Source organism: Athene cunicularia, assembly GCF_003259725.1.
Source record: "Athene cunicularia isolate RWA chromosome 1 unlocalized genomic scaffold, athCun1 chr1_part1, whole genome shotgun sequence".
Taxonomy (NCBI): domain Eukaryota; kingdom Metazoa; phylum Chordata; class Aves; order Strigiformes; family Strigidae; genus Athene; species Athene cunicularia.
Window position 1 is genome coordinate 78324042 of NW_020799091.1, and position 27086 is coordinate 78351127.

General features: G+C 39.2%; 1 protein-coding gene across 4 annotated transcripts in view; it reads right to left on the reverse strand.

Moving 5' to 3' along the window:
• The window catches only part of ARHGAP6 (Rho GTPase activating protein 6), a 316856-nt gene that overhangs the window by 31807 nt on the left and 257963 nt on the right, over nt 1-27086 (reverse strand). For all 4 annotated transcript variants that reach the window (XM_026850458.1, XM_026850466.1, XM_026850443.1 and 1 more), the window contains exons 3-4: nt 11181-11252; nt 1585-1841 (exon numbers count right to left, since the gene is read on the reverse strand). In XM_026850458.1, coding sequence (XP_026706259.1) covers nt 1585-1841; nt 11181-11252 — 329 coding nt within the window. The remainder of the gene's footprint in view (nt 1-1584; nt 1842-11180; nt 11253-27086) is intronic.

Below are 27086 nucleotides of genomic sequence, written 5' to 3' on the forward strand. Positions count from 1 at the left end.
TGAACTAAAGGCTCAAATCCAACACCCTGAAAGCTGCAATATTAACAAAAAAACAGACCAAACAAGCAAACCCCCCACAAGCTTCTAGGAACTTGGGCCTGATAGAGCTCTATCCCTTGGATATAACAAAGGATCCAGGTTCCTTCTGCTTGCTTGCTGGTCAAATGCATGTCAGAGACCTTATCCGACTTGGTGAAAAGAACAGCAGATGACCCATATCTGGACATATGTGTTATACTTCCCTCATATGAAAACAGGTTCTGAAGCCAATGGGTGTATACGGATTTCTATTTTCTGTCACTGCCTATGCCAAATTCTGAAAGAAGTTGGCAGGTTTCCCTTCACACTTATAGTCACATGTACTCTGCATTTTTGTGTGAACACAACTGCCTGTTCGTATGGCCTGGACAGGCCAATAGATGTGCATTATGCATATGTAAGAATGCAAGCATCTTCAAATACCATGCTTTCAGCTACAGAATCTAGACATTTCAAGCTTCAGCTGACAGCTAGAGGGAAATAAGGCAGGTCATGGGGCTCTTCAACTTCCTCTTAATTTGGAATTTACTCCAGTTCTACTCCTCTTACTACCATGTATTGGAGAGCCCTACATAGCATTTCTCTGAAGCAGGTTTTATCCTAGGGATGAAAAAAGGTAAGGATCCTAAGAAAATATTTTATTTTTCAGGGTCTGTTCTTGTACCCCAAATTCCTTCTCAGATTATTTAACAGGGTTTTTTTATTGAAAGTACTTTATTATGAATTTTTTCTCTCTCCATTGCAAATGAAATTAAAAAGCGGTAATTCTAGAACCTCTATCCCATGGTATCAGAAAAAAAAAGCAACCTACTGCTACTAGCTGCAGTACTGGAAAATCGGAAATCTCAGACCATAAGATTTACTTACAAGAAACAGAACTCTGCAAACAAATGGTCTACCAGGTACCTATCTTACATGGAGGATTAACATTCAGCCCAAACCACTGCATTGTGTTATGCTGCCAAAGGCATCTTCATAGCCCCTATGTAGAAATGTCCTTCAGAGAGCCTGGTACAAATTTACTCTGACAATTTCTTTCTTACCCCCAAGGACATGATCAGAATTAGACCATAAGGTTTTTATTAATATTAGGATAGGGATTAATAGTTAGATTTATTTCCAAATTTGTAGAGCTAGATTAACATAAGCATACATATAAATACCAATCACATAGATTTAATCCTCCCCAGGTGAAAAAATGATGTTGAAGATGGATGGAATTTGTTAAATCTAAAAGACCTAGATAGAAGGAGATAGATAAAGGAACAGAACAAGAAAACTTCAAAATAATCTCTCTGAAACTTTGTGATCTGTAACAGACTTGCACAATGCATATGATCTTTTCCCACCAGCACCACAGAAAGAAGACTTCCATTACAGTTTGAATTTTCTGGTATTGGCCAGGCCATCTTTCACCTGAAAATCACTGTTCAAACACGACAGAAGAAATATTCCAAAATCCATAGGTAAAACAAAGTTTTTTCCCGCTGAAGTGAGACTCTCTGGACCTACTGGCCTGCACCACATTGTGATGGATCTACTTACACGCCTCCTTGCTCGTGGCGCTGGCTCGGGTGTGTTAGGAGAAGTGGATTCATTTGGTGTTTCTGAGGTTGAGCTAAGAGATGAGTTACTGCTTGAAAGTTCTTTGTTCTGCCTTTTAGTTCCAAATGGCAAGAGAAAGGCCACAAAATCTGAAACATCTTTTTGCTCTTCTCTCTGAGAGTCTTGCTTGAGCTTGTAGGCCCGGTCATTAGCAATCACTTGGGACAAGGGCATTCCAAAAGCCTGGGGAATAAATTCTGCAACAACAACAACAAAATTAATATTTAGTGAACATCTGTTATTTATTTAGTACAAAAAGAATTAAGTATTAAGCTGTTAAAAAGAAAAACAATCTGAAATCCCTTTACATATATAATAATTCCAGTGAGGTACCGGACTGCATAATAATAATAACAACAACATTCAAACAATAAAATAATAGTGGAAATGCGCCAGGTAATTGTAGCCCATGGTATCTGAATCATGTTTCCAGTTGGATCATGCAAGACATACCACACAGAATCTTGGAAAATCACTTGGGAGCAGATGTAATTAAGGTATTAACTTTCACTGAAGGCAAATGGAAGTCTAGCACCTTCGGCTAAATCTAGATGATGCAGAGTGCCATCAGAGGCTTCGGTAACCTAATCCTGAGACTGGGAAGCCTAGCTGGATGGTGCCACAGCTCTCAGAAACCTGGTGAAGGGGTCTGAAATATTTCTCACAAACGCTGCAAGGCACCAGAGTCAAGGGGTACAGGCTTGTGCATGGGTCTCATTACAGGTCAGGAGGGTATGTGCCTACCTGTACAGGGAGCTTGTAAGTGCATCCACTATTCATATTAAGCAAGGATATGGTTTGAAATATATACAAGAACTATCCTGCTTTAACATACTGGTAAGACTAAACCGGTTTAATAGTGATATATCAGTATGAAGGTCCTTTCTAACAGTACAAATATATACACGGACATAAAAAAAAATACAGGAGCATACAGATTCCTCTCAATTAACAGAAAGAATATAATCCCATCCCACATCAATATAACTGTAACGTACAAAAGCAGTATATATTTCAGGTCTCAAAGTACAATGCTCAGATATTTTACAAAACAGAAAAATGCTCTACAGTGAATTTGCCAACAACAACTAACATTGAAATTCTTGTCATTAAGTTTCAAATCTAGACCTATCTGAGATTAGCAGAACAAAAACCACTGGGTCAGGCTGCCAGCTAGAACTGTTTTGTGCTCAAATGGAATGAAAAATAGCTATTGACTCTATTCATCCTGGTGAAAATGGGTGCAACTTTTTAAAAGCAACTTTTTTCTTTTTTTGTTTTTTTAACTATGAAAACAAGGAACAAAAAAGAAGGGGCAAACAAAAATAATCCTTATACACTATCCTTCTCTTTTGCCACAATCATCTACATGATGAAAGGCTGAAGTTTCTCCTGGTACTTAAAGTCTGACTATATCTTTGATGACAGTTTCAAATTTTATCTAGGCTTGCATTATCATTAAGATTAAAGTAAGGCATTGAAAAGAGTATATTTTATGAATCTTAAATGAGGACACTACTAGCCTATCATACTAAATAGACAAAGGCCCATTGTTCTGATTTGTTGAGAAACATTACTGTTCTTTATAAGTATGAAATGTTAAGACATGACCTTAGTTTGGTGGCCAGACAAAACTAAATCAGGAAGCAGAGCCTCACATATCAAGCAAGTCTGGAGGTGACCTGTGAGCAGAATGACATCTAAAACCATCTGCATTTAATTTAGGACAAGAAAGAACATCATCACATGGGTATCAAGCAATGCGGGGATTGCCAGTTCCAGGAGCCCTAAGTTAGACCCGTCCCTCCTGTATCCAGAAGAGCGTGCCTATAAAATGATGAGATATGAGCATTTGCATTTTTTTACTTTTCTGAATTATCTTACCAGTGAAGATCTAAGACTACAAACTTGAGATACACATATGCAACATGTCTTCCATGATGGCTGTCTAACCGGGCACACTGTTGTACCTCCAGCACTCCTATTTACTTGTCCTTCCACAGCATTTCCTGAGACAAGCCACTGAGCCAAATGAAATCCTGAACATGCAATAATTTACCTGATTTTGGCTCACAGCCACATGTGCTTCAAATTGGGATAGGACAGCAGTATGTAGCCCAGTGATGGCCATCATGCTGATGTCACTGATCCTACAGCACTGGGATCAACAGGGACAAGATCAGCAGGAGATGAGATCTCAGTACTGCTTCATAAAAAGAATTTCAGTAAAATCACCTTCTCTCTGACTTCATTATGTAAAGGCTGGTATTTTGAGGTAGGTATTGCTCCTCTTTCAAAACTCTGAGTTGTAGGATTTTTAATTGCTCTTGCTCAACGTGCCTGTAGAGCAGCGAAAGGACATTGAGCCTCTAGTCTACTTTGCTGTAGGCCTCATTCTCAGAGGACATGAACCACTTCCCCGATTTCTCAATGTCTGGCAGAGATGGAGAACTGGATGAAAACCAACTGGCTGTTTTTCAGACTAAATAGAGATGGAAGTGATGCTGGCTAGCAGTGGTAATTATGTTAAAGAACTGGCAAAACCAGCAACTTTTTGCTCATTTGTTGAAATTAAGAGAATCAGTTGCACCCTCCACAGACTGGGTACAGCCTCAAGTTCCTACCAAAACTAGTGTGTGTGTATATATTCTGGGGTGGTGGTGAAGAGCATGTTTTGCCTATCACTCTTCACAAGTATTAAATCCCAACAATTTCCTTGCTGCACAGGTAATACCATGTCCAGTAGAGAGAATGCCAGGCCTTTTGACATTTCAGATTTATTCAAAAAAGAAGAGTTGTTGTCATGCAAAGTATTTAGCAACTCACTGATGGAGGAGAAAGGGCAATGACTCAGATGTAAGATGTGTAGGTTTGAGACTCTGGTCTCACAAGCAAGGTAAAAGTACCAACTCTCTCTTTACTGCTGCCCGCTGTTGCAGATGCTTCATTTGTATGAAGAATCATTCCTTAGAGCAGTGGCTCAAACTCTGGTCTGTTGTATATATATTAAATGAGTGCCAAAGCTATTCAGTTAGCTACTCTCTATAAACCCAACAAAAATTTGATCACTTACTCAATTATGAGTGTAGGCAGCTTAAAAAGAAATTCTGCAGAAAGCACCATGTAAAAATGTGAAAAAAACCTGGCAGACTGGCCAATCAGCTTGGAAATGCAAACTCATATAATTAGCCAGCAGCTCGTAAGGACCTGCCTTTTGATCCATTCTGGTTTTTAGTGTTTACTGGCAAAGGAGACAATTTGCTATTTTGGAGAAGTGTGTAATTTCTCTTACCAGAAAGTCCGTCTTGCAACTGATGCAAGTTTCTTAACAAAATTTTCATCAAAACTGGTATGTTCCTAAGAAATCTTTCTGTGGTGGCAAATCAGTGTTTTCTAATCAAAAGCAGCACATCACAGAAAAACTCCCAGCCAGATCAAATAAGAGTTTCAGTGATCAGAAATCCTGATATCCAGGATGTTGACCCATACAGTTAGCTTACTTGGCCTCATGTCTCCCCATCCAAGTATAGTTTTGAAGGCTTCTCTGAAGTTTCAGCTGGTGAAAATTGTGGTTTCTATTCCACAAACCATAACAATCTATTAAGAACCAGTGAGGTCTATACTCTAGACCCTAATGAGGTCAATGCTAATAAAGCGAACAGCATACTATACAGCAACTTCGGATAGTCTCCATAGCACTTTGGGGTCTTTCCTTAAGTACAGCTAAAGTGCTGGTTTTGAGCTGCTAATACCCTGTGACCAAGATCTATTGAGGTGCATGTACTACCTCTGTTTAAATGATAGGAATAGTGTGAGACAGCTCAAAGAATAATACGATTTTAAAGGGATATTTAAATGGGTAGGGGTCTTTAACTCAACATCCCCAGCTAGCCAGACTGGGTAACTCTGTTCTGCTAACTGAAATTAATTACTTTGGATCTGTAGAGAGAGTGGTGGAAGCAAGAAAATTAGGAAAATGGAGAATTTGATACATAATGGGAATGGCAAAACTCCTTCCATCTGAATGTTCACCAAAACCCTGCACTGACTCCAGAAGACTCGAGAGAAGACAATGTTCTCAGCATCAGTTCTGTGGCTGAAACTCCACTCTCCAGCTAGTTGGAGCTCACTGACCTTCAAGGAGTGACATAAGGCCTTCCCAATTATTTAGGCTTTTTCTATGGGTAGGTTTTTGGTTTTTTTTAAAAAAATACTTAAGAGGTTCTTCAGTGCTTTAGTTGACTTTAGTACAAAATATGACACAGTGTTGCTTAAAAAGCCTTTTGTATACCTAGAAAGCATGAGAAACATTTTAAAATTTTCTTTAAAAGCACAGTAGGGTGCTGGAAAGGCTTGCAAAACATCACACTTCTGATAAACTATAATAAAAAAGAAACTTCATCTATTCAGCTCTCTCTCCTTAGGCTGTGCCAAGACATCATGACAGGTTGAACTGCTGAAGAACAAATGCAAACAATAAGAAATACCTCTAAATTTATTGAGTGTGGCTGGGAAGTAAACATTGAAGATGTTTTCCAAAATTTTGAACTAAAGAACAATTAAACATTTACTGATGGATCTGCATATACCACAGAGTTACTAGGAAGGCCTCTTCTCAGAAACTCCAGCATACAGAGCAGTTCTGCTAAGGCCCTATGGAACCTGTCAAGTATTTACATTCCACACAGAAACACCAGAAAATGAGATGATTCTCAGTTGCTCAACAAATCACGTAACAAGTGATTATTATTTCTGAGCAAGTCTCTTAGTTCACCTGTAGGGTTTACTGGAACCAAGGCAAAATGGAGCTGGTTTACTGATAAAATCTTCTAGGAGAAATCCTTTCTGGGAAGCATCTCTCTTAGGAATGCCTGTGTGTACTGTCCAAGTAGGTATGCTTATGCTGACCCCCATACCACTGGCAGGAGTCAAATGAAAGGCTCCACTTCTGCTGCTGTCAAAATTAGCAGTGAATTTGTAAGGGAACATTACCCGGCTGCCAGCACACAGAGCATCCTGAGAATTTCTTATTCCAAGCAGTACTTACTACTCCTCCAGCCCAAATAGTGTTTGTTAGCAGCTAAAGCAAATGTTTGGAGACATATGTAGACAGCATGACTCAGAATCATGATGGCCATTAAACAAGGAAGCTGGGTAGAGAAAAGCAAAGACACCGGATGATGGAAGCTGAAAATATTGCTAAAATATCTGAGCAGAGTGTTGCTCTCCTGCTTTGTCTGTTTACATCCAGCAAGTTTTTCTATATCTTAATCTGGTGAGTCACTCAGAGATGTAAAAACAATTGAAAAACTACTTGTTTTAAAATTTTTCCCCTTTTAATGAGATGAGGACATATGTATCTCTCAAAAAGGACAAAATAAAGATATGAATCTCATTTAAAGTGCATTCAATTCTACTTTAGTGTCTTTGTTGGTTTCAGAAGTATGACAATTTGCTGAAACTCTCAACAGACAGGTTGACCGACTGATCCATCTAAATAAAACGTGATGTTTGGAGAGTAAAAACTCCACAGATTAGAACGAGGACTAAACCACAAGTGTTTATATCTCCAGACTGTCCTAGAAGAACTGAGTACCATATCCTTTTGGTAATGCCTTTTAAGCATGGACACCTGATGTGGTGGGGTGAAGGAGAACAGTCTTGGGCACAAATCGGATGTAGGTGGTACTACAGAAGTCTACACCCTAGGGCAGTTCAGTGCATGTCAGTGCTAAAGGAGAGGGTTTGTCAGGCAAGACCATGGACTCAAGTCTTCCCCGTTCTTTCTCAGGAACTGCCCACACCTGAAGATGCTGACCACACACACTACGAGATGCACAGGATTCACACCTTGTGCACCCTGCAGCAAGGACTCCAGCACACATCCCCAGCGATCAGCACAGTGGCCTTTTTCTCTACCTCTGTGGCTTCCTGCGCCAGGCACAGGTTGGTGATCTTTGGTTGAAACTGACACACAGGATCACATGGTACTGTATCATAGGCAGGATTAACCTTCAGGAGCATATCTATTAAAAAAGACTTTTCAGGTGGCACATACTCCAGGGCAAGACCTAACAACATGGCCTCTTCCACTGTTACTTTTTCTAGTATGTGGGGTTTCCCAAGCTGGGACACAGAAAACTCAAAATGTTTGGGATTAATTACATACTCTTCAAACTGCAACTGTGCTTACAAAAGTGATGCTGAAGGGACACAAATGCTGTTTTCATTAAGGCAGCTGCAACTCATCTGTATAAAGCATTCTGGAAATAGGCTTCCCTGCTTCTTCTCCGATGTCCTGCAAACTAGTCTCACCATCTCCTTCTCACAATGGTGCAGCTGGACTAGTTACCAAAAAAACCCCAAACAAATCCATAAAAATCCAAAAAGAAACAGAAGGAAAGCATTTTTTTCAGGCATGAGAACTAGGGACCTGCCTGGGTGGGTAAGTAAGTGCTCCCTGCCTTTTGTGTGAGCACACCCATGTCCACAGTGCAATGTGTTTGTTTTGGACTGGTTTCCCAGAAATGGCATACACTCTTTTCATAAAATAAATGGTAGAAATGCTTGTTAAAAAACACCATGGAACAGAGTAGGATAATACTTTCAGCTTGCTGTGACACACCATGCTGAGGGAGGTTAACTTTGAGTTTGGGTGATATGGAGACCACTGTTCAGGAAAGGTGGTGGGGCTTGGCCATGAGGTGAGCATGGTGGGCTCATCCTTACAGAGACCAGCAGCATGAGGCCTTACATTTTTCTTTCCAGAGCCAGCTCATCATCTGAAAGCTGGGCGATGATGTCCCTTCCAACTTTTGAGGCTGGGGGAGATGATAGTGCTGCTGCTTCCTACAGGAAAAAGACACCTTCCACCAACCGTGCCAGGCTAAGAGCCCATGTGGCATGATCTAGCACCTTCCTAGTTGCTCATCCCCTGAGACATCATCAATTAAGAGTCTGCTCAGCAAGTATCTGTGTGGCAGATCATCTTTAATAAACTCAACTTTAATAACAGAAGGGCAGAGAACATCAGAAACAACCATGGACAGAAACTCTAAGAAGTAGCGTGCTATATGCTGCTATCTGGGCTATTTGTGCCTAAGGTCTGCTGTTGGCAACTAATAAGAGCCACCATGGCTTTCTTTTCACTCTGCTGACACAATCTCATCGGGAACCCAACTCCTTTCAGTTTCCTGGCCTTCTCCACCCTTACTGACCAACCTGACACTACTATCAATATGGACATCCTCAAGGAAGGAGAGAAATATAGTTTCTGCTATTCTGAGTAGTGCTGGGGTATTTTCCCCTCAGAGGGTACTCTTATTTAATACATGAAGAGAGGATGTAAGACATCTCTATAAATGAGAATAAGGCAGTGGAAGACAGAAGAAAGGGGATAAAAACAGAGTGGTACATGTTTGAAATGCCTGAAGTTAAAAGAAGAAAGAAAAAAAAAAAAAAGGAATTAAAATTAAGAGAATCAGCATAGTGATTTTTAAAAATGCTTGGGTAGAGTTAACCAGAAGATATGAGTAATGCTGAAAAACAGGAAGTAGATAAATATATACAAGGATGAATAAGAACAAAGTGCTGACCTAAACAGCAAAGTACACTCAAAAAAATCCACTGGAATAAAAACAGAAAGTATACCCCCAAAGTTACTGAGTATGAATGCTATCATGCAAAGTAGACACAAAAAAATCCCTGAACAGAGATGTAAAAATTATTGTTTGAAAGATCTTTGTCAACAGAGAATTTAGTGGAATAAAGAAAGAGCAATTCCAGGTTAAGCATTTGTATGCATCACCGAAGGAAGTTATTGTTTCTCAAGGCACTGTACCAAAGAGGCTTTGGAGGAGTTCGGAGGTGCAACTGCAAAGATCCACCAGGTTTGGGTGACACAGCAAAACTTGCTCTTTGGTGAATTATCAAATCAATTTATTATTGCCAAAATCTGCTACTGCAATAAAAAATGTGAGAATAAAAAGATAAAATGTATTTAAACTCTCAAAAGAGCTTTTAAATAGAAACTTTAAAAGGAGGCTACCGAAGTCGTGCTACCCATATGGGGGAAAAGATAAGAACTCTCAGTGCATCAAAAATTTGTGAAAGCCAGAACATTTTTTTAAAAAAAAGCAGTAAGTGGTTAGCCATTTCCGATGCAGAAAAGCACCCCACAGGCTGCTATGAAGATCAGTATCTGGTAAATGCACTGAAAAGCAGGGAAGGTTTTGCATAGAACTATGCTGCTTTGCACTTTTAACTGCATGGAGAACTATGCGAAAAAACCCCATGGAAGCTAAGCAACATAATGACTGATTAATTACACTTCAGCCAAAGGTAATGCATTGACAGGAGCAGTACAAGATTTTTCCTCAAAGGTGTCTATAAAATCATTAAACATCTTCCTTAAAGACTACTTCTGCATGTGGGCTCAGTCCTATATCAAGTAATTCTCATAATAAATGAAAGATTTGGTACTTGCAATGCAACATGGGAGAACACTGGATTTACCCAAACAAACATGTCAGGGGACTTTCAGTTTTAGAAAAACTAATGCAAATATTTCCCACAGCCATTTTTAAACCAAGAAAATAATCCCATATATGAAGTCACCGAAGAAACAATAATTAAAAGGAAAGTATTTTCTTCCTGACAAATATCTAAAGCAGCTTTGGAAAGGGGATGTTCATTTTTTCAATGGAATTTCAAAGTTCCATCCTTCTGCCAAATTAGATTACAAACAATAACATCAGAGTAACGAAATCACTTCTCTTGTTACAAATTTGTGCATTTGTGTGCGAGTTTGTGAAACTGGGATGTTAATTCTGAGTTTTACTACCACTTTTCCAGAACTACTTTTACAGGAAAATTAGATGCATAATTACCTACGTGCAGGAAACTGCATTTTCAGAAACACTTTTCAGGTCTCAACGTCTAGACTTAGCTCAAATGGCTGCAAATTAAGGATCAAATCCAGTGGATTAGGACCCAGCCCATAAAACTGATAACTGTCCAAACAAAAGAGTACAAGTTTATCTGTAAATCCATGTCACATGGAGTCTATTAAAATCCAACTGATCAGTAGCACTGAATCATTTCTCTATTTTAAACAATGGCTATTTTCCTAAGGTTAAAAAAAAGAAAAGCAAACCAACTGACTTGCTTGGACAGGGTGGGGTTCACATGCTTTGCAAATTGAGAGTGCAAATACAGGTAAACAACTGGATCATCTTATCCAGAATGCACTCTGTACTGGATGGTGAAAATGGGCAGAAAGAACAATGAAGAAAATATGCAGTCCTTTAACTCCTCCTTTTCTCCCAGGAAATTAGCTGTCAGTTGAAGAGATCTGGGTTATACCAATGACAAATAGAAAAGATAAGACATATTTTTCAACATGAAAATAAATAACTAAGGCAGTACCTCAGCTAAGCAAATTCTCTTACTCCAGAAAGTATACATGTTCTCATATACAGAAATCTCATATGCAAAACAAAAACGTAATCAGATCAGTAAACAGGTACTCATTTTACCTTTGTCTCTGTTCCTCTCCTTTCCTAAAGAGTCCAGTTTCTTTCTTAATGATTTCTTCCTCTTTTGTCCATCTGTAAGAGGAAAAAAGGAAGAAAAAAATAAAAGGAAGTGAAGAGAGAGAATGCTGAATAAACTGCTGACCAAGCTGTAGGAACACAGACTGAGATGGCCATGGCACTTGGAGTCAGGGAGACTGTGGGGCACATTTCACAAAGGCTAGGGACTGTCACCGTCCTTCAGCCCAAAGAAGCGCTGCTTTGTTCACCCAAATGCTGAAGTTGTACTGGGGAACCAAAATGTATCCCACTGCATACTGCTGGGCACATCTACAAATCTGTGATGACACAGCCCATGTGGCAGAATGAAAAGCTAATTTTGAAGACTTAACAATGGAGATTTGTTGTTGGATGTTTTTCATAGTAAGGTACCATAAACCTAAAAGGTACTGGTTAGCCCTCATCCATGGTCACGAGTTTGTGATTCAGGTCTGGAGCTGAAGGTAGTATTTGGAGAGGGAGGATTACTAATCTCCAGGATAAATTCTGCGTAACAGTTGGGTGATAGCTGACTACCTTCACATGACCCATATGAGAGGAACTCACACTGGGAGCTTGCATATTGGTACAGCATGTCCAAATTGGTTCAGATGGATTAGAGTCTCAGAGAAATTATTGTTCTGACACCCTATTATATATCATCAAAGTTTTCACTAAGGTATTAAGGACCAAAGATTTCAAGCAACAGCGTAGGCAAGTTCATTCTTGAAAACAATTCCGTCAAAAGGTTGGCTATCATTAGTTCCTTCAGCAGCATCTTTTATAATGAAAAGTCAACAAAAATGCATTTTATTTATTAGGTTTCAACAAATACCTGGGATTAAGACATGAGCCTGCTTTAACTTGTACCTTTTGAATTTTTTAAGTTCCAAAGCAATATAAAGGGTCTAACATAGGGACTAATACTAACACCAACATAGACACCACTCTACCTAAAGGTTAATGAACACCTACCCTTGACTTACTGGTTTTGTAATATGCCAAAACCTCAAAAATTAACACATTGTATCTGTGTTTCACTTTCATGGTAAGAAGGTCACCAAACAATCTGTCTCAACACGTTTTCTAGTTCTGTAAGACAGGATCTTAAGTGGTCTTTCACAGTAGGGAACATACCACAGAGGAATGAGGCAGATCTTTGTCAATGAACTCTCATCTTTGTAATTAGGGGTCACAATAGAACACAAGCTGTTTCCCCATAGTCTTATCTCAACTCCTATTGAAAGCCATGCCCAGAACATAACAGACAGCTGGACAAATTCTGACTTTTTCATAGCCAGTTAATATCCTTTTACTTTAAAATTAACATTTTCTTTTAACTTATGTAACTGTGGTTTAATTGAGTCCACTTGCACTCTGCATTTATTTAGAGCGTATTTGCTCCAAGCACTCAGTTCACTATCACAATCAGTTCTTGTCTCTTGAGGTAGATTGCCATTTACTGGTTATGCTAATTCCCCTTTTCCACACCTGCTCCAGTAGGAATACATCTCTCTGAAATAAGGTTGACTAGAATGGATAAGGTATTCCAGATGAGAGTTCAGCAATATAATGGTGGTAATTCATTGCCTGATACGGTCTATGATTAGATTTTCCTTTTTCGTAGCCACATAACAAGTTCATAACTCAAAGTCACATTTTGATTGATTAATATGCCTGGTCTTTTCACACCTTCTGACATTTCCAGTTGATAAAACTGAGTTTTTTACAGAAATTATTCTTTCACCTCTTGGCAATGTGAATAGTTAAGTTGGTAGCCTGCTTACATACACCTGACAGTACTGCTTGTTTTTATAGGGTTCCCTACTACCATTGTGTTCTAGCTTTAAATATAAAATTTTCAAATTATTTTTTATGTTATAAATTGAAATTACTGCTTCACAGTAGCCTTTTGATAAATGACTTGCATTTCTTTGGAGTCTCAGAGCCTTATTCTCCAAAGACCCATTTATTGATATTCTGACATTCCACTGAAGTCTACTGAGACATAAAAATGAGAACAAAAGTCGAAATCGGACATAAAATACAGTGTTTTGATATTATATCTACACAAAGGCAACTTCTGGAGTGTTTTAGTGCTGCACAATCAAATACAACAGAAATATAGGAAAAATTAATGCTATTCAATATCGAACACCAAAACAAATGCCACTCATATCCACATGGAAAACAGGTTTATAGCTTCCAGAGCCAAACTATAAATGATTTCTCATGAACCTTGTTCTTAATAGGTGATTCTTTCAACTCCAACAGTGAAGTAATTCCTCAGTAAATGACAGGCTGAGATAACATTTGTGCATCTGTCTCTGCAATCTTGAATGTAAGAAGCAGAGATGGACAAACACAAACCAGAAAATACAGAAGAGTCCACTCTGAGCAATCCTGAGCAAAGAAAGAGATAGCAGAGTGACAGAACAGAGACACTCACCTTGGGCAGTGGGTGCAGTTCCACGGAAGGCAGTGGAGCTACAACCATTTACATTTAAAGTTTACTCTGTGGCAAGAAAGAGTTGCACATAAAAGTAAGACTGAGGAATTTCAGTGAAAAGCTAAAGCTTAGGAGATCTGCCATAAGGTCTGAAGTCAGTTCCACTTCTCTTTCTCCCCAGCAAAAGATGTGCTTAATTACAGTCTATATTCTGTAAAAATAAATATGTTTTGAAATGATTGTTGATGCGGGTTACATCAGGCATGAACACTGCTGAACTGCTGAACTGCTTGAAGATTTATGCAACTCTAGTAGTTTTACATCTTAAATGAACTCAATTAATAAATAATAATAATAATAATAATAATAATAATAATAATAATAATAATAATAATAATGTTTAGTACTTATTATCTGCAGTATGTTTTGAGAATATAATTAATATCCAAAGCATTTCTGGGAAACAGGCAAAGCATCATTACTCGTGCATTATACCTACCATACATTTGTAAATTAATTAGCAAATATTTCTGCAAAATAGCACTGTATCAGCCCGAAGTGCTATTAAACATGGACCGCTATTTTGGAAATGTGTAAACCACCAAGTGATAAATGCTGTTGGGCTTTTATCCAGTGTTTTGTGTATATAATTGTCTCTTAATGTCTGCTTTCCATCGGTGAACAAAATACTGCTCCTCCAACAGATTTCACTCAATTGTATCGGCAAGATGAGAGAAGCACTCAGAAGATAGCTACTGTCAAAGTGAAGGAAGCTGAATTTTTTTGTTTCATAACCTGTTCTGCTTTTTCTGAAGAACACCAGCCCAGGCAGCTGTGCCGAGCAGTTTTTTTCAGAAATGAACTTGGTTTGTTCAATGCTTACTAATTCATACACTTGCTCACTTGCTGCATTTTTCACGGCAATGCATATATCACTCTCTGGGCATTTATATATTAAGACTAGCATAATGAATATTTAAAAAACCAAGAGTCTAGAATCAAACTCCTGAGTGCATATTAAATTGCTATGTGACCTGTTTTTCCAAAGTGGTGAGCACTTCCATGTTCAGTTAATGCCAAAAAGACTTCTCTATTTGAAAAATTAGGTCATCTTTTGATGACTCTGTCAGTGAAGCACAGCCTAAAGAATATAAGAGTATTTGTACTCACATAGTGACTTTGGACAAGAACTGAGGAGCTTGACATCTAAGATTATTATTTTTGAAATTTTGGGTTAAGGTTCAATTGACAACTGAGGTGTCATCACTAACACCATTTAATTATTGGTTACATTCTCCAATCCCAGATTCTATATAGCACATTTCAGGGCCTAAATTTCACTCTAAGTGAGACCATGGTTCTATAAACTAGGTAATAAGAAGACATTTTCACACTGAGGATATATAAATTTCAGCTCAAGAAGATTAAAAAAAGGAGAGAACTTTATATTTTTTTAATGACAGATTGCTCTGTTTCTTTGCACAAGACCACCTACCAACACCACATATGACTAAAAGAGAGAGCAAGCAGGCTGAATCCTGTTACTATTACTTTCTTCCAGGACTGCTTTACTAATTTTAAAGATATGGAAATCAAAAAGTCTGTTGGGTAGGTACAGGTGGTGTTCAGCACAAGCAAAAGCATCACAGATTTAGTTATAGTGAATTTGTTCAAGATAATAGAGTTAGTGGCACACCTGGAGCTAACATTCAGGAACTCTTGGCCACCAGTTTCATATTATGTCACTTAACAGTCACTATGTTGTGAAGCTCTAATCCAGTATGTTTTTCATAATTAATATAATATATAGTAAAAAGCACAATAGCATCTGAACTTCCTAGGTAATTTTTATGACACTATTACAGTATTAGGCTGTACGATTCTTCAGCATTTTCCTTCCTCAAACGTGGTCTTATAGATTATCTATAAGAATGGATGTTGCTTTTATGTTACATTCAAGGACACTTTTTTGTTAATCAGAAACATAATTCATAAATTCATACAGAGACTTTAAACTAATATAACTAGGCAGGTTTTTGGCAAAAGAGGTGATCCGTTACTTATGGGGTTGAGTAAAGAGAACTCCCCTCTCCATCTACTGGCAATTTCCTTTGCTTATGAGAATTCTATTTCTTGTCCATTTGGGGGAGAAAATATGTCATGTTCTACAATTAAGAGTTATGTTCACACAGTATAAAGAGAGAAGTTATGCGAGAGAGAAATATCATACCCATAGCTCATTTATCAAATCAGAAACAGATTAAGAAGTCAGTATTGTGAGACTTCTAAAATACTTCTTCATAGTAGTTGTATTCATGGCCATTTTCCCTAAACAGGTATTGGATCTGACTGCATTTAAAGAAAAAAATAAAAATAGAATGTATTTTCTAATCCATTCTGTCTTGAAAATGACTACCAATGGCACCACAAAGTACCAAGTTTGACCTCTCCTGAGGACTTGTTTGTTCACTTCACTCATTAAGACAGACACATTTCCCCAAGTGCTAGCCTCCTGCACTCAACCTGCAAGCTGAATGCCAAGCTACAGCCTCTCTTGTCTGCGCAATACTGCAAGTAATAGAGACTGCAATCAGAATACACTGCTAAATTCCGTTGATGGAGCTCAATAAAGATGAGACTGTGCTTCACTCACTGACAGCTGCACTGTGTTTGTGGTTGAAGTTGCTTCTTTGGGTCACTATACAAAGCAAATTTGCTTCTGAATGCATGCTTGGAGCTGCTCTACTGAAGAAGAGCATGCTGGTTTTACTTACCCATTTCTGTGACTATAAACGTCCATCTTGAAATATTTATTTAGATTAACTTGTTGAAATACCCTGTCCCCACTCAGCAATTTCCAAAGCACTGCCAGCTGCAGCACAGATGGAAGGTAAACAATTTCAACCAGAGAACCAGGAGCTACAGATTTTGGCATATAAAGCAATATGAAAACAGAAGGCCTGAGCCTACAGTTATTTTCCATCACTCACTCTCTCCCTTTCACCTGTCCTCAGCAGTACACACACAAGGGGATCTCCATCAGCGATGCAGATTATTATATTCCTCCAGAAGCCTTGGACTATCTCCCTGTTTCTCACACTACTTCTCCGTATGGCCTATGTTGCTCTCTATTTCACTTTGACTTAAATCAGCACTCCTTCGTGTTTGTCAGCCTATAGATGGAAGAAAAGCCATATTTGTTCAAGCGCACCCCTCAGCTGCAGCTGTGACTTTCCAGGTGGCAGCCAGCTCACACATGCTCACCTCAGCCCACGGAGCTGCCCTCGGGCTGACCACTACAGGCACCACAAACACACCCAGAGGCAGCTCCCCTCTTACACGCTGTTTTCTCGAAACAAGCTTCTGCATTTCCCTCTCCACGCAGTTCCATCTGAATGCATTTATGGCAGAAGAAACTGTGCGAAAAGGGCAGAGCTGAGAAGTCAGAGCCCATTCTTCAGTAGGGCTGCAGCTCCCCATGGGCTGTGCACAGGTGGGACCAGAGCCGACGTGTTGCAGTCTTCTGGGCAGGAGCGCTGCCTGACCCAAACCCTTCCCAGGGCAACGGTGAGAAACTGGGTGAGGCACAGGGAAAGCTGACTGCTCAGGAAACAATGTTCTCAGTAGTACAGAGTGTATACAATACCAGCACTTGAGAAAACCCACAACCATCAGACAAAAGTGTGCTTTTCATTCTATTCTCCCTCATCCCATCAGACTCTTTGGTAATCTGCGGTTAGCCTATCTTCTTCACATATATGCTTCAATCCCTCTGGACTAAGGCATTAATGATTGTTAAAATGAAACATGGAGGAATTACAAAGTCCAAATGTGCGGGTTTAAGTGATGAAGCTGCTGGAAGTTTAAATTCTGCATTATACACTATCTCTTTACTGTGGAACAGTAAGAATTTGGTCATATTGGTATATGAATTAAATTATTTCTCTAGGAAGTATTCATAAATTGCCGTGGAACCTGCCTAGAAGGCAAAACTGCTGGAAATCTTCAAAAGCAAGCTGAATCTCTACAGCGAACTAAGCTTTATTAATCAAATAGCGCTTCACAATAACCTTTTGTGATTCTGATACAAATTTAAAAAAAACCAAACAAACAACCCTCCATAATTTGTTTCCCAGGTACTAATAGATTTTTTGATGCTCCACATCTTTTCTGCTGGCAAAGGTGATATACCAATTTATACCAGCTGAGCATATTATCAATAGACTGTTCTGTCTTTTAGGAAAACACATCCAAAAAGTGTGGTTCAAAACTAGAATCAAATCTGTTAGAGTGAAAAATGTACCATTTCTATTGAACCCTATTCTCAAAGTCTATTTCTATCAGACTCATGTCCCAACTTGCTGAACAAAAAATGTTACATGTTGGAAAGCAGCAGGATGATACAGATATAGACTACAACTGTAACGAGATAGGTAGAAACCCTTACACACACACACACACAGGCACACACACACACAAATATAATCTTTGAGCAATGTTCTAATTCAGACAGAAAATACTACTCAAGTCTGGTGGACAGAGGAGTCATAACAAAACAGATTTCAGGTCCAATTGCCTACACCTTCCCTAGTGTATGTAAGGTATTAAATAGTCTCCAAGCATGCACGTTGGAAGAAGAGAACTACTTTGGTATTTTCAAACGTGTTCTTCCATGATTCTCTGTAGTGAGGGACTTGTGTTAACTGGTGAGCAAACACAAGTGCAACGTAGTCTAAGGGTGAGAGCCAAACCTTAGTAGATAGGGGATATGGGACTGGGGCTCTGGAGCAGGATCAGGGCTGCAGAAGCCACAAGTGGAGGGAGGGTGTTGTCAGTGAGCACAGCCCACCCTGGCTAGAAGAGGAGCCAGGAAGGATCCGCTTTTCAGTTGCTGCAGGCCACCGCACTCCTGCTGTGCAGGATGCTGCAGGTCTGGCAGATGAATATGAGCTCCAGCAGCACCAAAAGGAACCCTTAAGAGAATACAAAGAGGATGCCTGCCTTCAGTTTGTGTATGCAGTGTATAAATATCCTTAAAAGATCAGAATTTTTAATTATTTCAGAATTTTTCAAACCACCACACCAAAACCAAGAATAAAGTTCCCTATCTTCCCTTTTCATTTGATTTTTTTAAAAAAATGTATTCTTTAGACTTGTTGCATTTGGACTCTTGAGTAGAGATAACTGTGTTTTAAAGATGAAAATAAATAGAAGATATTCAGTGAGTCCTATAGAGGAAATGAAAAATCAGCATACTAAACTACAATTGTTTTGGAGCTTATTGGTATTTGCTAAACCTTTAGCTGGACCTAAGGAAACCAACTCATTTTTGATACAAATATAAACAGTTGCTCAAACCTTGGGTTTTTTTATATTAGGATAAGGGAAGCTGCTGCTGCTGCCATATATAGAAGAGACGACGGAAATAACTTACTCAAGCGTGCAAAGCTACCTGGCAGCCTTTAGAGGATCAGAAAGTAAGGGCCAAATGCCCTTGTGTGCCCTTCTGTGGCTGTCACTGGAGAGTAGCAAAAGGTGGGTGAACCCCTGGAAAGGGAGAACAGATAAAGATGCAGGATGCCAATTCTGACTTCCCAGTGCACAGACTGAGTCAGATTCTCAATTAATAAAAATCTCTGCTTGCTTCAGTGCCCACATTAGGACAGGATTTCCTGTGTCATAAGAACTCCCAAATCATAGTACTCTAATAAAAATTTAAAAAAACCCCAAAAAACAAAAAACAAAAAAACCCCAACCCAAACAAACATCAAACAAAAACAAACCCAGAAAGAGTAGGCCAAAGGGTAATTTGCTACACATTTTTCTCCAGGAAGGTCTTTTGATGAAGCACATGCCTTGTGTCAATTCTGGAAGAAAAAAATGTCTCCAGGTATACTGAAATTAGAGGGAACCATTCCTTCTACACTTCAGGGCAATATTTGCTACACTCAGACTCATGATAGAATTCACAAAACAGTAATGTGAAATAACAGGTGCAAAACAAAATTATAGACATTGTATTTTTTCACATTGCAGCAGTTATCTGTAGTGTTGCAGGAGTTTCCCTAAACTCAAAAGCTAGGTAAATTCCTAACTTAAACAGATTATGCTACATCAGGGAAATTGCAGCTGCCCTACTCTCTACATGGAAGGCACTCATATATGACAATGATCAGCAGAGATTTGAAAACTCTAAGAAAGACTGAACAACATCCCCTGCTTGGAGTGCTTTCATAACCGACAGTAAAAGATGTCAGAAACTGTCTACAGTACTACCTTGAAACAACTACAGTAAAAGAAAATATTTTAGCTGTACTGAGAAAAATACTCAAAACAGAAAATCCCAAATAAACAACAAACCAGAGCCTTGATGCTGCAGTTTGAGATCGTAAAAATGCAAGTAACAGCTCTAAAACTGCCTTCAGTTCACCGAGGGCAGGGGAAAATTGACTGTCTCCTGTCAGTGTCTACCTAAATAAAAAGTAATTTTATATATGCAAGGGGGAGAGTAGCTTAGTGCCCTTCCTAGTCAAAGTGACTCTTGATTTGATAAGAATTACTTGTAATCCCCACAATACCAGGTGGGCTAGGGGCAGGCCAGACATTAAATTGCCAGCATTTACCTAGCATTGAACTTTTTGTGTACTGATAAACTGGCTTGCATGCCTGTAACTGGTAGGTGAAGCAGCAACCAAATTTCTTTATATCTCCCTTACAGCTTTCCCCCAGGTTGCTCTCAGCATGACCATGTGTTGAGGCCTTCAAACGACAAGGAAATTCACTTTGCTCTTCGGAACTCAGGGGACCTGCTCGTGGTCACAGAGGTAGTTCATGGCATCCAGGTCCCCACTGCCTTCTGACCATCACTTTGTTGTTATAAACCGTTGATAAAAGTCTCTCCTCACACTCTCACCTTAAAGAAGGAGTTGTGCAAGAAACTAAAACAGCCTTCATAGCTTGCTCCCTCCAGGAGTAATTAAATTAGTCTATAGTATTCCTGCTCAGAGCCTTAATGAATAAATGAGAGAGGAGTCTTTAGTGCAAGGAATCGAAATCACAGTGAAGAAGGCCTCTCATTGGACAGGCTAGTGGCCCCAATAATTGAGATGCTATCCCTTTGAAAAATGAACAATGCATCTTCTTTCTAATAATGTTTCATTGTACTATCTGTCCTCTGTATCATCAATCATCTAGCTTACATACTTTTTTATTAATAAACAGGAACAGGTGTTGAAAATGTAAACCACACAGATAAAAGGCACGATGAGCTCTGCAGAGAACACTTGGGTCAACTTCCTGCACAGAAATAGAGTCACATAGACATTGGTCTAATCTATTCTTAAAAACCTTCAGCAGGAGATTAGATCTCCATTAAACCTCGAGGTAGACCTTTCAGTGTAAAAGCCTCATACAAAGATATATATAGTACCACAGCTCTGATAAAATAAATCTATCTCTAGTCACTTTATCTTTCCTAATCAGTATTTAAAGACATATCTTGCTCCTGGCACCAACCACAACTCCTTGACTGAAACCATGCCTTTGAAGAAACTTTAGAAACTAACTCTTCTACCTAAGGCAAGAAGAAATCCTCACCAGAATTACTTCCCTAATGCACTTTTGAAAGGAGCAATACACGTAAGATAACAGAAATAAATCTGATTTTCAACTGAAATATTTAAAAGTTGTATACTAGAAGAATACACTTAAAAGCAAAGCTTTGCCAAAGGCAAGCAGCACACGGAAATTAGTGGGCTGCAGTGTCAGTACTCTTAATAAAGGCTCAAAAGCTTCTCACATGGGATATATTTACTGGTATTTATTCTTTGGCTTTGAATTGTAATAAAGCACGAAATCTTAAGTCACTGTTGATCACCACACACTTACGTGGATTATTTGCAAAGCACAGGGCAGCCTAGTTAGGTGTTCAGAAACAAAGGGCCAGTCTTAGTACATCAAGTACTAAAGACAGATTTGGCAGAACATAATCAAGAATACCTCTGTTACACTTGTGTTCTCACAAAGATTTAGAAAATAAAAATAATCACATACACCTAATTTTGCAAAACACAGTGTTTCAGAGCTTCTGTATGTGCATTTTGCTTCCTTACAGTGGTTGGCTCAGGCCATGTGTCTGAACTTTAGAATATGGCCAGTAATCATTAATTTTAAAATGGAAGCTGAGATTTCCATGTGGCACACTTTACAGACAAAATAATAAATGTATTTATACATATGTACAGTCAATAGCTATTTCAAGTTTACTATTAAGGAAATTACTTTCGATAGCAATTTTTTCATGTCTCAGAAGTAATTTCTAAGCTTAATGGGACTTCACATCGGATGTGTGCATGCAGTAGTCTCCAGATCTGGATTTGTAAAAGCAGTACCCTAAACCCACAACAGTCAGTATCTGAGTATCTAAATAAGCAACTGCCCTAACACTGGTCACAACTCCTTCTCCAATAACTGTCTCATTTGCATATAGAAATGTGGATGATAATATTTCCCCATTTAACTTTGGCGTTTCAGTAAGATGTCTTCCCTTCATTGTGATACCCACTGAAAGACTCCTGCCTTTCAACACTCCTGCCCAATGAGCTCCGCAGCAAAGCATTTCTTCAATGTCCATCCCTATCCCCATTCCCTTCCTCTGCCTTCACACAGCACATCTACACAACAGGTAAATTCTCAGAAGTTACACAAATCTTTCTTTTAAAGGTGTTGCATAGTACACTAATTTTTCCATGTTCACATTGATGGTGCCATTGATTTCACCAAGAAGCCTAGCACTTTTTACTTCCATTCTGTATTCATATAGCACTGAAGAAAATGCATGCTGCTTCTCAATCAAAGCTCCTAGCTATTTACCAAAATACAAACCATTAAAAAGACAAACATCTTTTGTTTGTAGTGAGTGAAACCATTTGCTTTTAAAACTATTAGCTTGTCTCTAACTGATGGAATAGATATGATTAATAAAGTTTTCCTGATGTAAGCAGACATGTAAAACCTGCTATGCGATATAAGAACGTCTTGGAAATCAATTTGCTGAGCATTTGCTGAGTCTTTTATTAAAAAACTGCCTCACAGCAAAATTTTACAAAGGAACAGATCACTAAAAACTTCATGTTTTGAAGATAACAAATTATTTCCCCTGTTCTACCTTTAGAAAAATTAAATTTTTGCAAGCTTTGTGTATTTCCATTTTGTTCTTGTCTCAATGGTGGCAAAAAGCCAAATTTGGAAAAAAAAAAAAAAAAAAAAATCACAACAAGAAATTTCTGCAATTTCCTTATTGGGAGAAAAAAAATAATATTTTGGGCTTGTTTATTTCCCTGCTTGGAAAAGCTCCTGTCACCTTCATTTTGACAAACTCCCGTGTAGCAGCGTGCATGCCTGCGTGTTCTGACAACCTCCTCCCTGCAGCAGCTGGGACTTCTAGCTTAAAACATGAAATCAATTTTATTTTCTTTTTTTTTTTTTTTTTTTTCCAGACTGAGAGATACTGTTTTTATTTTCCCAAGAGGAAAAATTCCTCAGAAAAATCTGTGTTTCTGTGGAAAATTTGAATGGGGGGCAGGGAAAGAAGCCTTCATCTAAAAATTGGCAAGATATACAATTTTCATCTCTGACCAAGTTTGATAAAGCAAGCCTGGTACAGTATGTCCAAGAGTTACTAATGTAGTGTAAAGGAGCAGAATTTAGCTCACAATCTTACTTGTCTTTAATATAATCTTCATGAACACTGCTATATTGAAAGAAAATCCATGGACTCACAGGAACATGTTAGAGACGGTATTTATATGAGAAGAAATGGCAGAGGTTGGAACTAAGGGGCATGGTAATAAGCCTCTTCACTTAAAAGATACACTGATGTCGACTCAATAAGTATCCAGCTGTAGTTCCATAGCTCCACAAAGTATACGCTACAGTTGACTTAGATGCCTTCCACTGTTACAACAGCCTATAAAGTATATAACATGGTCAGTGGTTAAAAACAATGAGCAGTCTGGAGCTGTCACAAAAATGCAAGTCCAGATAAAAATCATAGTCACTCTCAGTGTTAAGGAAAATGGATAATGAAATACAGTGACAAGTAATGTAAGCAGTAGACAGATCCAAAAAACTACTCCCTGCCAAAATAAACAGAGAACGCGCAACTCTGAATTCCCATTTTTATTCAGAACTTAACTGGAGCATATTGGGAGCAAAGTGCACCAGTGAACAATAAAAATTCAGAAAGCTCAACTATGTATGTTTTCTTCCATTTCAGATGGGGTTGTCTCAGGGCTCAGACTGTAATCACACACTTACTCAGCCCTGCTCCTTCAAATTCACCTTAACTAAGGCAAGTCGTACAGGAGACTAATGCTCACTTTATGTGAGCAGATGCACAGCATCATGCAACTGGTGGAACTGGATACAAAACTTGCATGCAAAAAATGTACAACAGCACATGTTCAAGCAGCATAAGCAATATTTTCCCTTAAATGACTGGGACTGCATTTAGGCTTCCAAACCCTTAGATCATATTCATTACAACTAATTAAATGAACCGAGAACTAGATTTGGCAGTAAAATGAAAGATTACCTTCTCTCTCCCCAGATGTCCCAGTAAGTCTGAAAAAATCAATTCCCTCAGAAACGGAACACTTGATGTAATTACTGAAACTACTGTGTGTGAACTGGTTGCTGTTAATGGAAAGAAATTCTGTGGATATATGTTCTTGTCATAGGTGGCATCAATACAGTAAACAGTTTTCTCTGTAAAGACAGCTAATGTCTTTTATTACATTTGGTACACTTGCTAAAATAGCTGGGTAACGTGTTTATTATCACTTCTGGAAAGTGGAGACAAATTCTGTGATTCACCCTTGGATTTATACTCTAAAATATCTGAGAAACATTAAAATAAACCCAAAGGTACAAAGTAAACGCATGCAACACTTGTACCAAAATGTAAATACACTTTGGTATGTGGTACATGTTAAAACCAAGACACTACATCAACATAATGTTAAAGTTGTGACCCAAGCCAAGAAAAGCAAGATAATTCATCAGAGATGGACATTCTGGCCTTAGACTAACCTACTGAAGGTACTACAGTCTGTTGCATCTGATCTATGAACAGTCCTCAGCAACACATAACCTCAATATTCAATCTTAGAATCACAGAATGGTTTGGGTTGGAAGGGATCTTATAGATCATCTAGTACCACCCTCCTGCCATGGGCAGGGACGCCTTCCACCAGACCAGGTTGCTCAAAGCCCCGTCCAACCTGGCCTGGAACACTGCCAGGGAGGTGGCAGACACAACCTCTCTGGGCAACCTGTTCCAGTGCCTCACCATCCTCACAGTGAAGAATTTATTCCTTCTATCTAATCTAAATCTACCCTCTCTCAGTATAAAACCATTATCCCTTGTCCTATCACTATACTTCCTTATAAAGAGTCCCTCCCCATCTTTTCTGTAGCCCTCTAAGTACTGGAAGGCAGCTACAAGGTCTCCCCAAAGCCTTCTCTTCTCTGGGCTGAACAACCTCAACTCTCTCAGTCTGTCCTCACAGGGGAGGTGCTCCAGCCCTCTAATCATCTTTGTGGCCCTCATCTGAATTTGCTTCAATAGATCAATGTCTTTCTTATGTTGGGGCCCCCAGAGCTGGACACAGCACTCCAGGTGGGGTCTCATCTGAGCAGAGTAGAGGGGCAGAATCACCTCCCTCAACCTGTTGGCCACACTTCCCTTGATGCAGCCCAGGGCTGCAAGTGCATATTGCTGGCTCATAGTCAGTTTTAAATCCAGTAATACTCCCAAGTCCTTATCTGCAGGGCTGCTCTCAATCTGTTCACGGCCCAGTCTGTATTTGTACTTGTCATTGCCCTGACCCATGCGCAGGACCTTGCCCTTGTTGAACTTCATGAGGTTTGCACAGGCCCACCTCTGAAGGCTGTCAAGGTCCCTCTGGATGGCATCTGAACTGTACCACACAGCTTGGTATTGTCAGCAAACTTGCTGAGGGTGCGCTCAATCCCACTGTCCATGTGACCAACAAAGATGTTAAACAGCGCCGGTCCCAATACTGAGCCCTGAGAAGCACCACTTGTCACTGCTGTCCACTCAGACATCAAACCGTTGACCACAACTCTTTGAGTGTGACCATCCAGCCAATTCCTTATCCACTGAGTGATCCATCCATCAAATCCATGTCTCTCCAATTTAGAGACAAGGATGTCACGTGGGACAGTGTCAATTATTTTGCACAAGTCCAGGTAGATGACATCAGTTGCTCTTCCCTTATCAACTAAGCACTGTAAGCCTGTTGTAGAAGGCCACCAAATTTGTCAGGTACAATTTTCCTTTAGTGAAGCCATGCTGGCTGTCACCAATCACGTCCTTGTTTTCCATGTGCCCTAGCATAGTTTCCAGGGGAATCCACTCTATGATCTTGCTGGGCACAGTGTTGAGACTGACTGGTCTGTAGTTCCCCATGTCTTCTTTTTTTCACTTTTTATAAATGTGGATTATATTTCCCCTTTTCCAGTCAGCAGGAACTTCACTGGACTGCCACGACTTCTCAAATATGATGTATAATGGTTTAGCCACTTCATCCGTCAGTTCCCTCAGGACTTACAGATGCATCTCATCAGGTCCCATGGACTTGTGCACCTTCAGGTTCTTTAGATGGTCTTGAACCTAATCTTCTCATATGGTGGATGGTTCTTCCTTCCCCTGGTTCCTGTCTTTGCCTTCTGCAATGTGGGTGGTGTGGCTGGAGCACTTCCTGGTGAAGACTGAAGCAAAAAGTCACTGACTGCTTCACTCTTCTCCATATCCTGGAGGTAACCAGGTCTCCTGTTTCCTTCCAGAGAGGGCCCACATTTTTCCTAGTCTTCCTTTTATCACTGACATACCTATAGAAGCTTTTTGTGTTGCCCTTGACATCCCTGGCCAGATTTAATTCTATTAGGGCTTTGGCCTTCCAGACCTCATCCCTGGCTCCTCAGAGATGAAGGTGTATCTTAGCTATGTCAATCTTCTGTTTTGAAGATGAGATTAGAACGAAGGTATTTTTCCACATCAGTTTGAAGATACAGGACTGAACTCTTGTTCTAACAGTCTTCCAAGAAAAAAATAAAGTTTGACAGTTTACCTGTAATATTCTACTGAAACATGGGTTAATATTGGGATTCTTTACTAACTGTAAGAAAAGAATGACATATGAAAATAAAAAGATACTTTTAGGATTCTTGCCTAGTAAAACTCCTAAACTAAGTGAGCCCAGGCCTCTGACCTAGTGTACACACAAACAAAAGCTCCCATGTCAACTTTCTCACAGCTGAAATTCTGGACTGAAATAGTTTAGGAGGTTATAACCAAAATGTTTAATAAGGAAAACAATGAGACTCTGTGAAGGTCT